This window comes from Dipteris shenzhenensis, chromosome 14 (genome assembly GCF_047967505.1).
Source record: "Dipteris shenzhenensis isolate YYH24624 ecotype China chromosome 14, Dip_SZ_1.0, whole genome shotgun sequence".
NCBI lineage: Eukaryota > Viridiplantae > Streptophyta > Polypodiopsida > Gleicheniales > Dipteridaceae > Dipteris > Dipteris shenzhenensis.
In genome coordinates, this window is record NC_141609.1 from 37,389,910 (window position 1) to 37,401,971 (window position 12,062).

The window sequence follows — 12,062 nt, forward strand, 5'->3', positions numbered from 1 at the left end:
ATAAATGAGGCATCCAACAGCCTGGCTGTAAAGTATGGCATCCACTGCCTGCATCATACATAGTGGCTCCATGGGAGTGGCTATAGGCTTACAATCTTGCATGTTGAACCTATCCAAGAGCTTTTGCACATACTTGGATTAAGACATAACAATGCCATGCTTGTCGTGCATGAACTAGATCCCCAAATAGAAATTTAACATTTCCAAATCTGTCATGTCAAATTCAGCTTTCAATTCAGTCTTGAAATCTGCAATTATTTCCTCCTTTGACCCTGTGAGCAACATGTCATCTACATAAAGAATGATGGCCAAAATATCACCCCCATCCTTCTTGATGTAGAGAGTGCTTTCTGTGGGACTATTTTGTAACCCCTTACTTGCCAAGAAGGCATCAATCTTGGCATACCATGCACGTGGGGCTTGTTTCAGTCCATACATTTATTCAGCTTGCAAACGTGAAGTGCATTGCCCAAAAATTCAAACCAAGGAGGTTGTTTAACATAAACCTCTTCCTACAAGTCCCCATTAAGGAAAGCTGTTTTTATGTCCAACTGATGGACATTCCAAACAAAATTTGCAGCCACGGCAATAACTGACTTGATGGTGGTCATCCGGGATGTAGAAGCAAAAGTCTCCTCATATCTATGCCATTTTTCTGAGCATAGCCTTTGGCAACCAGTCGTGCCTTATACCTATCAATGGACCCATCTGGCTTCCTTTTCACTTTGAAAACCCATTTGGTACCAATGGCATGTTTCCCTGGTGGCAAATCCACAACATCCCAAGTCTAATTTTTCTCAATGGACTGCAATTCATTGTGCATGGCATTCATCCAATGCATATTATCTTTGGCTTCTTCAAAAGAGTCAGGTTCTTCTTCATCAAGAAGAGTACCTACATAAGCTATCTCAACAGAAAGAGCCCCCCCTGCGTGCCTTACTGCACTACGAGTCCTGCCAGACACTTTGGCGTTTCAACGGGGAGGGGAGCTCCGGGATGATAACCCCACCATCTCTATATACTGCCAATTCGCCCTTCTCTCTAGCTTCCATCACTTAATTTATGCCCCCTTTCTTTTGCTCAATCTATATCATTAATAAAAATGCAGGTCGCTTTCAACTTTGTCCGCTTCGTGCGGGCACGAGAGGAGATGCAGGGGCTTGGTGTGCAGGGCCAGCTAGGGAGCAAGCAATTATTGTTTGTCTGCATATCTCTGCTACTGAATTGTGCATGCAGGTTCCAAATATCCAAACCAATCATTCTAAACCTTCATAGGTCCCAATGAGCTCAAAATGCCCCCATGATGACATTGCAATTTACAATCATAGTAAACATTAAGACCCACCAAATTGACAACTCTCTTTTATAAAAAGACACGTTTCTGGAAGAAAAAGGCACAGCTATTTGTGACAAAATGACTCAAGTGAACTAGAAGATGAGAGAAATGATTCTTTACAAACCTTCCGGTTGCTAACAACGACAACTTGCTCTGGGCAGCAAGAATTGACACAAATTGCCTGTTCCATTCATCAAGTGAAAAATTAAAACAAAATCCAAAGTCATCCTTTCCAATGACAGCAGCATGCTATAACACAACAAGTCGCCCTCACAATTTTGAGCAGAATGCACAAGAGTCTGCTGCAAAGTTGCTAAAAAACATTAACTCAGAAGGAGCACAGGAATGTTTAAGGAAAATGCAGTAAAGGAACACCTCAAAGAGATCTCCACTTGACTTCAGAATTTCCTCGGCGTTCCGAAATCTGCCAGCAACTGTCTCCCCTGAGGTGATTGACCTTTCCAGTTTTCTGTTGTTCCCACCATTTGACGGCAAACCCTTCACAGACTGATCTGATGTTATATTCCCGAACACACCATCCTCGCCATAGAAGGCTTTTCCTGCACGGCCACCTTTAATAGAAGACTCTGGCAGCTGCTCCAAACTTCTTATCTGAAAGCACCTGTTCCTTTCTTGGAAGGAAACTTTAATGTCATCTTGTCTAGCACCTTCCAACTCAAGGGCTGATCGAATGTTATCACGAACTACTAATAATTTCCAAACCTCCATTATTATATCGTCCTTATGAGGTGAAAATGTGTCTTTGGAAAGAGAACGATTTAGAACATGGGTTTCAATCTGAGAGCCTGCACCTTGAACTAAGCCCACTCCAGAAGATACGATAGTATGAGAGCTCACTGCCGGGGATGGACTTTCCCAAAGCCAACAACATAGCGAACCAGGTTGAGAACTCTCAAATGACAGGTTTATATAGGACACAAGCTTCCTCCGGAAAAAAGAGGAGATGCATGCAAGACTTTTCAAGTTCCTTTCTTCTCTTATTTCATCCTTTCCAGGGAAGATCTGTTCCGAATTTCTAGTCACATTTTTGTGTGTAACTCCAGATAGTTTATGCCCAAACTGTTTTTTCACCCAGCTGGACAAAGCATCCCAAAAGGCGACTCCAAGAATATGCCATATTTCAAGCTGTGTCAGATGGCCATGATCAGCTGTATCGTCACAAATCTGAGAATTGATTCCATGTCTTGCCATACATGTCAATCTCCTCTTACTTGCTAGCATTATCCTGAGAAAAACATCTATCTCAGATACAAAAGTGGAAAGACTTGATGTCTGTGAGGCAAATGAGCTTGCAATAATGCGAATTGCGTCAGCCTGCCTTCCTTTCCAAGCAGCAATACAACACAACGTCAAAATCAAAAGAGCTATAGCTTCTGAAAACCTCCCAATGTGATCTGTCTTGTCATCATCTTGTTCAGCTCCTTTAATTGCGTCAGTCAATAAAATCCTCAGCTCTGATGCCAAGACCATAATTTCTATCACATCATTGCATACTCCAGTTCCAGTTTCACTCACATTACAGTGTAAGAGTGACAGATTTTGTGTGTCTACTTTACCATGGACACTATGATCATGAATTCTAGAGATATCTCCACCAGCTAAGACTGGATAGACAAGAAACCTAGGTATCTCTTGTGCAGCTTTGTTAAGGTAATGTGCTACAACAGGGAATGAAATCAGCTTGGATTGCATCAACTCTTTTGTGGACTCCGATTGGTCAGAAGCCCCCCTCGTAAGCAGGCACTGGAAGTATAACCTGTTGTGATAATATGCCAGTTTTGCAAGCTGTTTAAAAGTACGTAGTCAGATCAGAAACGTCATATAAGTTTTTTCCAAACATAAGTTAATAACAAACACTAAAATAAAGTGTGCTTAGTAGCCTACCTCAGCAAGGATATACTTGGCATTGAGTGCAAATTGTATCTCTAGAGTACCCAAATTTCGCATCAATTTTTCCTTAGCTTCTAGGATCGACCAACTAGCTACCACTTTGTTTGAGTCTAACAGACTACCAGTGGCTGATCCCAGCCCTTCTTTAGCAGAAGATAAATAACAGTCTTCAAATCTCCAAGGTGGATAAGCTTCCACAAGCTGAGCTACATATTGCAAAGCGAAATTCACCTTTACTGCACTTAGAACCTCAGCTCCAATGGAGCCAGATATTGAACCACAAGGCTCACCTTCCCTCAATTGGAAATTTGGTAGTAAATCATCATGTGCAACCCTTCTTGTGGGCTCCTTCAGGTTCAGGGTATGACTATGGTCCAAATGTGCCTCCTTCAGACTGAAAGGCGAGCTAAGATGCTCTAATGCTTCCAGCTTATAACATGCAAAAGATAAAACAAGTAGTGTGAATTAATTCAGAAGATTAAGACACAGATGAAATAAAATATACGAGATCTCAGAATTATGACAGAGAACAAGTCGATGTCCACAAAAACTAAACTAAACAATCTCCTTCATGAAAATAAGTATTGGAAATACAATAAATCTAATCTGCTGATTTCCAAGATAAAAAGCAATGGAGATGCATGGGACTTGGAAAAGCAGCATCTTCATCCCTAATCCTATCAGTAAATTTATCCACAATTCCATTTGGCTATAGACTCATTAATAAGTTTGCAACCATGCACATAAGATGTTAGATATGCTCAATGCCCCACCCTCCAGGTAACCACCAATGGTCCAAGGTGCTCAAGTTGTAAGGCCCCCATATGAGGAGAAGCCATGTGTGAGCCCGGGACACTGGATGGATCCTGACTTGCATGTCAGATGAGGTCTATCAATGAGACCGTTGATGGTAGAAAGGTGATCTATGTGAGTCTAGCCTATGGACTAAGCAGGGTAGGTAAGCTGGTAGCGCAACGAGGTGAAGGTATAGGGAATATTCCATGGACGACTAGTCGGTCTCACCAACTACGTTGACTGGTCGGCTCCACCGACTACGCCTCCGACTACGCTGATCCGACTACTGCCCTCATAGCTATAAAGAGGCGACCTTCCCAGCCCATTGTATTAGATCAGATCTTCCAGCAGAGATCTTCTAGCTAGTAGCTCTTCACCTAGTATCTGTCTAGATCACCATCTAAGCTCCACTATGGGAGCAAAAGATGGACAAAGACATCATCTATACTACACCAGTAATGAAGGAAAATTTTGTTCGTCTCCAGTTTGCTGTGTACTCTCTATTCTTTGTTCAGTTTCTGTTCCGCTACGCCATGTAATTTAACATGGTATCAGAGCCCAAGCGGCTCTAAGGATCGAAGAGTAGAAGAGAGGCAAGGGCTTTAACAGCATATGGAGTGATGGCATCAGGAAGCGGCTTGAGTTCAACAGCTGCACCAACAATCCAGGCGTTGAGGATTCGCCCACCTGCCTTCACTGAAGCTAGATGGTACAAACTACACTCTGTGGAAGTTTAAAATTACTGCTATTCGAGATTCGTATGAGCTTCTGGAGACAGTACTGGGGACTGAGCCAGAACCACAAGAAACCCCCGACCCAGCAAATCCGAGGAGAATGATACCTCCTAATGCCGACCTTCTACGAGCTTGGAAATGCAAGAATGCAGATGCTCTGTGTGCCGTGGTTACAAGTACTACTGATAGTGTTTTGACCTTGATTCAGCATAAGGCATCTATGGCCTGGAACATATTGAAGAGTCAGTATGAGACACGGCATCGGACAAGGATCTAGAACTTGGAGAATCAGCTCGCAACTGAGAAGTTTAATGAAGGAGAGATGGCGGAGGCGTTCATAACCCGAATCAAAAATTTGTGTGACCAGATGGTTGGTACTGGGATACAAAAGACTAGCGAAGAGCTAGCTTCACGGTGTCTCCGGATATGTCCACCAAGATTTGATGGACTGGTAACAGCGCTTAACACTCAGGTGAGACCCTAACCATTGACATTTGAGGAGTTCTGTGCTTTACTTATGGAGGAGGAATTGAGGCTTAAAGCTTGAGATGTGGAGGTGGTAGTGGGGATGCTCTGTTCTCTGCCACTACGAAAGGCAAAGGTGGTTCCTCTACTAGTGGTGACAAAAAGAAGAAGGGCGGCAAGAAGAAGTTTCAGGGAGAGTGCTTCTACTGCAAGAAGAAGGGCCATGTGATTGCAGATTGCCGGGTCAAGAAAGCGGATGAAAAGAATGGTACCCTGAAGAAGACAGATAAGGGAAAAGAGACAGCTAACATAGCGGAAGCACAGTTGGATCTATTTCTGGCCATTGAGGAAGAGTGTTCCTCAGTTCAAGAAGCTTCAACCACTAATTCATGGGTGTTGGATAGTGGTGCCTCCCGTCACATGACCTGTAAGAAGGGTCTATATTGTTCCTTGCAGCCTCTATAAGAACCCATCACCATGACGGTTGGAAATAATGCAAAATGCCCTGTTGAGGGTACATGTACGGTTCCATTTGTTTCGGTGAATGGAGATGTTAAGAAACTATCTAATGTGCTGTATGTTCCACAACTCAAGAGAAATCTACTATCAGTTGCTTCCATAACTGACCTTGACCATGAGGTGAGGTTCAACAAGACAGAAGCAAAAATTCTAGATAGTGCTGGCAATCTTGTTGGCACGTGAGTAAGGAGGAACAACCTGTATGAGCTAAGTGCTCACCGCTGGAGTGGACACAAGCAGACTTTGGCACGAAAGATTCAGCCACATCGGATTTGCAGTGCTAAAGGAGATGCAGAAGCAAGATATGGTTGCTCACTTACTTACAGTAGCAGAAATCAAAGAACCATGCGAAGCTTGCATGATAGGCAAGCAACAGAGAAAGGCATTCCTACAAGAAAGCAAGAATAGAGCAAACGCTCCTCTAAAGTTAGTGCATGTTGACTTGTGCGGTAAGATGCCTACACAGGCCTTGGGGGGATCTTCCTATTTTTTATTGATCGTCGACGACTATAGCAGGAAGATGTGGGTGTACTTTCTTCGCGAAAAGGCTCAAGCTTTTGGTAAATTGAAAGAATGGCTACAGCTTGTTGAAAATGAAACAGGAAGAAAAGTGAAGCAAAATAGATCAGATGGTGGTGGTGAGTTTGTTTCCACAGAGTTTGGAGATTTTTGCAAGAGCAAAGGGATCAAGCGACAAACGACTACATCACATACGCCTCAACAAAATTCTGTTGTTGAACGCCGAATGCAGACCATCATGGAGATGGGGAGGTATATGTTGAAAGGTGTCGGACTGCCAAACCACTTTTGGGTTGAGGATGTCAATACTGCGGTTTGCATCCTTAATCGCAGCTATACAAAGGCACTCAAAGGTAAAACACCACATGAGTCTTACAGCAGTAAGAAGCCATCTGTCTCCCACTTCAGAACGTTTGAGTGTGAATGCTATGCGCATGTACCAGACAAAGAGAGAAACAAGCTACAACCAAAAAGCACCAAATGTATCTTCTTAGGCTATTGTGCGATCGGAAAAACGCTATGCAAGTAGAATATGACAGCATCATGAAGAATGAAACTTGGGAGCTGGTAGATCGACCACCTAACAGAAGAGTTATTGGCACCAAGTGGGTTAAGTACAAGGCCGATGGGACTTTGGAAAAGTACAAAGCCAGATTGGTTGCACAAGGATTTTCACAGGTTGAAGGGTTTAATCTTTCACTCCAACTGTCAGAATGACCACTATTCGCACAGTACTATCGGTGGCTGCTCATAAAAGTGGCCAGTTTATCAAATGGATGTTAAATCAGTATTCTTAAATGGTGACCTCAAGGAGGAGGTGTACGTGGCTCAGCCACCAAGGTTTGAGGCCCCCCATTCTGAGAACAAGGTATGCAAGCTGAAGAAGGCGTTGTACGGGCTGAAACAGGCCCCAAGAGCATGATACGATAGACAAATTCTTTCATAAATTAACTTCAAAAGATGTGCCTCAGATGCTAACTTGTATGTATACAAGAAAGGTGAAAAATCTGCTATTATTGTTTTATATGTAGATGATCTCCTTATTACAAGTGACTATAAAGACATGATCCAGCAAACAAGAAAGGCGTTAAGCACTGAGTTTGAGATGACAGACTTAGGCTTGATGCACTACTGTTTGGGGATTGAAGTCTGGCAAGAGCCACGCAAGATCTTCATCTCTCAGCAGAAATATGCAAGGGAGATCTTGAAGGCATTTGGTATGTCCGAGTGCAGGAAGATAGCTATACCCATGGAGGTAAATGCGAGGTTGTCTATGGAGGACGCCTCACTACCCGCAGACATCGGGAGATACAGGAAGTTGGTCGGCAGTCTCATCTATCTGTGCAACACCAGACCGGACATCAGTTTTGTTGTTGGCGTTTTGAGCAGGTTCTCCAATAAGCCCCGAGAGAATCATTGGAATGTAGGGATGCGGGTGCTCAGGTATGTGAAGGGCACTCTTGATTATGGCATTACCTATGGTACGGGCACTTCCTTGGCTGGTCATTGTGACTCGGATTGGGCTAGAGATGTTGATTCCAGGAAATCAGTTTCTGGATATCGTCTCTCCTTAGGTTCAGGTATCTTCTCTTGGATCAGTACGAAATAACCAACAGTGGCATTGTCCTCTACCGAGGCTGAGTACAAGGCAGCATGTTTTACTGCATGTGAAGCAGTGTGGCTGAGGAGGTTCTTATGGCACATGGGAGTGCAAGAGGACGGGGCAACTGTGCTGAGGTGCAACAATCAAAGTTTGCATGGCCATTGCTAAAAATCCAGTGTTTCATGCGCATATCACTATGTGCGTGATTTGATCAACGACAAAATTTGTCTACTGTCCAACAGAGCAAAATGGAGCAGATATCTTCACCAAGGCACTCGGGAAGGATCAGCTTCAGGATCAGCTTCAGAGACTCGGCATTGGGCCAAGAAGGTAGTTCACCTACGGGTGCACATTGAGTGGGGGTGTTAGATATGCTCAATGCCCCACCCTCCTAGTAACCACCAGTGGTCCAAGGTACTCAAGTTGTAAGGCCCCCATATGAGGAGAAGCTATGTGTGAGCCCGGGACACTGGATGGATCCTGACTTGCATGTCAGATGAGGTCTATCAATGAGACCGTTGATGGTAGAAAGGTCATCTATGTGAGTCTGGCCTATGGGCTAGGCAAGGTAGGTAAGCTGGTAGCACAACGAGACACATTGTCTTGATTGTGTGGAAGCCCCTTGCTCTCACTGGGGTCTGGCGAAGGTATTCCTTGAATATTCCATGGACGACTAGTCGGTTCCACCGACTAGGTTGACTGGTCGGCTCTACCGACTACGTTGATCCAACTACCGCCCTCATAGCTATAAAGAGGCGACCTTCCCAGTCCATTGTATTAGATCAGATCTTCCAGCTAGTAGCTCTTCACCTAGTATCTGTCTAGATCGCCATCTAAGCTCCACTGTGGAAGCGCACGGGTGGACAAAGCCATCATCTGTACTACATCAGTATTGAAGGAAAATTTTGTTCGTCTCTAGTTTGTTGTGTACTCTCTATTCTTTGTTCAGTTTCTGTTCCGCTGCGCCGTGTAATTTAACATAGGAAAGTGAAATCAATCATCCTTACTCAAAATTGTTAGGAGGATACCACTTTCACCCCTTTGTTTCAACCATTTGGCTATAGGCTCATTAATAAGTTTGCAACCATGCACATAAGAGAGTGAAATCAATCATTCTTCCTAGGAGGATACCACTTTAACCCATTTGATTCAGCCAAAATGTAAAGGAAAGCATATATAAACATAAACATATATTACAACGCACTAAAAACGTGAGGCATTCCTATCCTTGAGAAAAACCATGGACAACACACAAGGTGCATCGTAATGCCATCTCATAGCATTTCACAATTCAAATCATATAACGCATTTTCTAAACATTTATACTGTTTCATAAGTGGAAGTAACTTTGGAAATGCATGAATCTCAGGAAAAGCAGCACCGTGGTTCCAAACCCTATCCATGAAATTGGAAGCCTTCGTTTCTGCTAGCTATCACATTCTTGGCAAGTCCACAACCATGCACACAAAATTATTCAATTCCCATACTTTGTGACAGCACAGCGTCAATTCAATTGAGATAATAAAAGATGCATTTGCAGCTCTCACTGCCACATCAAGATCGTGGAACCATGACGGGATTCTTGTCTTCGCTTTTCTTGTTGAATTTTGATGCTAAGGCACATGATGTGCATTCGAGGTTATTTTCAATTCATAAAATAATATTCCCCCCCCCTCCTACAAGAAAAAAGAAAGATAGCAGCTCTGAAGGAATAGAATACATCCTGGCTTAAAAAAAGATGGCATTAAGATGGCTACTCCTACGTAAAAGATCCATTTGCAGCTCTCAGTGCCACATCAAGATCATGGACCATGGGAGGATTCTTGTCTTTTCTTTTCTTGCTGAATTTTGTTGCTAAGGCCCATGATGTGCAATCAAGGTTATTTTCAATTCATAAAATAATATTCCTATGGGTTTTAAGGTTAAAATGGAGGACAGATGGGAGTGGTTCTTACACAGATTCAGGAAAAAATAGACAGACTCAGAGGGTTACAGGCCAATCTTGCAGGGAGAAGAGTTGTCTTAAATCATTGCATTTACCCAATTGCTATTTTTTATCTCTCTTGTTGGTGCCCCTCTAAAACAAGCAGATCTTTCCTATGGGGGGGAAGTGATACAAAAAGGAGAATCTCGAAAGTTAAATGGGCCTTCTGCATCAGACCTAGAAAGGAAGGAGGATTGGGAGTAGTCGATATCTAGTTGGCTGCTTACAAACTTACTACCACTTGGATTATAAAAGCTATTACCTCTCCTGACAGTGACTGGGGCAACCTTTTGCTTAGAAATTTTAAATTTGTCAGACCTTACAAGACCCCTAGGTGGAAAGATTTTCCTCTCCTCTCTACTATTGGCAACCCTGAGCCCTGTATGACTAAGGGGAGTCAACTCTACAAAACTTTATGGTGGGGATTTGGAATAGATTAAGAGCCACATAGTCATCTCTGGCAAAGGGAGTTTCATGGCTTTGGACTCAATTTGGGCATCTATTTTCTTTACTAAACAACAACTAAGTGATGATGAGTTCCTAAAAGCCTCGCAAATATCAAAGAAAGGTTTAAGTACTTGGGGAGATTTGTGGAGCAAGGCCAACTTTAAATGGAAGACATGGTTGGATATCACAAGGGAATTCAAGCTCAATAATGCAGATCAAGAGCCGGTCATGAGTAGAATACAACTGTGGGAGGGGGACATTGCTTGGAAAAGGGATAGGGTCTTAAACTTCACTAGAGAATTTAGTTGGTTTGGCAGCTCATCTTTTTTACCTATTCCCACTCCTTCTGAGGGCATAAAAGAGGTGGTTTCCATCCTCAATTCTAGGTGCAAACTCTCTGATACTGAAAGGAAATGGGATGTCGGGTTCTCATTGATCTGGGACAGAAAGATACCAGAAAAAACGTCCACTCTCCTGTGGCTAATTCTCCATAAAGTTGTCTGGACCAACTGCAGGAGCTTGAGTATTGGCAAGGGAGATGAACCTGTAAATCTTGTTTTAGAGTCAAAGAAGACATTTTTCACCTCTTTATTTCCTACCCCAGGGCTAGAAAAGTTTGGAAGATGATCAGCTAATGCTAGGGAAACCAATCAATTGGAAATCACTTCTACTTGGAGATGCACTCAAGCTACCTTCTGCCACACGGGTCAACATCAGAGCACATGCACTGTGGTTTATATGGATTGCCAGGAATGCATATCAGTTTAATGATGAGTACATGTGTGCTGAACAGTTATTCTTGAATTGGTATGGAAAGAATCCATCTGTACTTACTAACTGATTCCTATTTTTATGTGATCCAGGCCAAATATTTGTTGGATCAGGAAATACATAACTTTAATGATCAGATCTATCAATTACAGGTTGAATTGGATGAACACATCAGAGATGCTGGGAGCTATACCACTGGAACTGCAAGCCCAGATCTTACCTTCTTTATCTCCTGCTAAGGATGAACCTGCAAGCTAACTGCTGTTCACTTTTTCCTTCGACCCAGGAGTTATCAAGAAGCTTTTATGTCACCATGGGGAGCTGATTTTGGCTTTTCTCCTCTGAGCACGACATATTTTTTCTCCATACTGGTTATTCCTCTCTAGAGAGGAGAATTTGCTCTTATGGAACTCCTTTGTCCAAAGCTTATGATCATAATAGAATCAAACTTTTATTTGCCCCCCCAAAAAAAAAATCCTCCCCCTCCTACAAGAAAAAAGAAAGAATGCAGCTCTATAGGAATAGAATAAATCCTGGCTTGAAGAAAGACGGCATTAAGATGGCTACTCCTACGTAAAAGATCCATTTGCAGCTCTCAGTGCCCCATCAAGATCATGGAACCATGGGAGGATTCTTGTCTTTTCTTTTCTTGTTGAATTTTGTTGCTAAGGCCCATGATGTGCAATCGAGGTTATTTTAAATTCATAAAATAATATTCCTCCCCCCTCCTACAAGAAAAAAGAAAGAATGCAGCTCTGGAGGGATAGAATAAATCCTGGATTGAAAGAAAGATGGCATTGAGATGGCTACTCATACGTAGAAGATCCATTTGCAGATCTCAGTGCCACATCAAGATCACAGAACCATGGGAGGATTCTTATCTTCACTTTCCTTGCTGAATGTTGTTGCTAAGGCCCATGATGTGCAATCAAGGTTATTTTCAAATTCATAAAATAATATTCCTCCCCCTTGCTACAA

General features: G+C 42.8%; 1 protein-coding gene across 1 annotated transcript in view; it reads right to left on the minus strand.

Moving 5' to 3' along the window:
* Positions 1-12,062, minus strand: part of LOC147894576 (transducin family protein / WD-40 repeat family protein) — a 163,490-nt gene that overhangs the window by 67,176 nt on the left and 84,252 nt on the right. Inside the window, exons 10-12 of the mRNA XM_087385339.1 lie at positions 3,242-3,676; positions 1,712-3,142; positions 1,461-1,517 (exon numbers count right to left, since the gene is read on the minus strand). Of these exons, the coding sequence (XP_087241465.1) occupies positions 1,461-1,517; positions 1,712-3,142; positions 3,242-3,676 (1,923 nt within the window). The remainder of the gene's footprint in view (positions 1-1,460; positions 1,518-1,711; positions 3,143-3,241; positions 3,677-12,062) is intronic.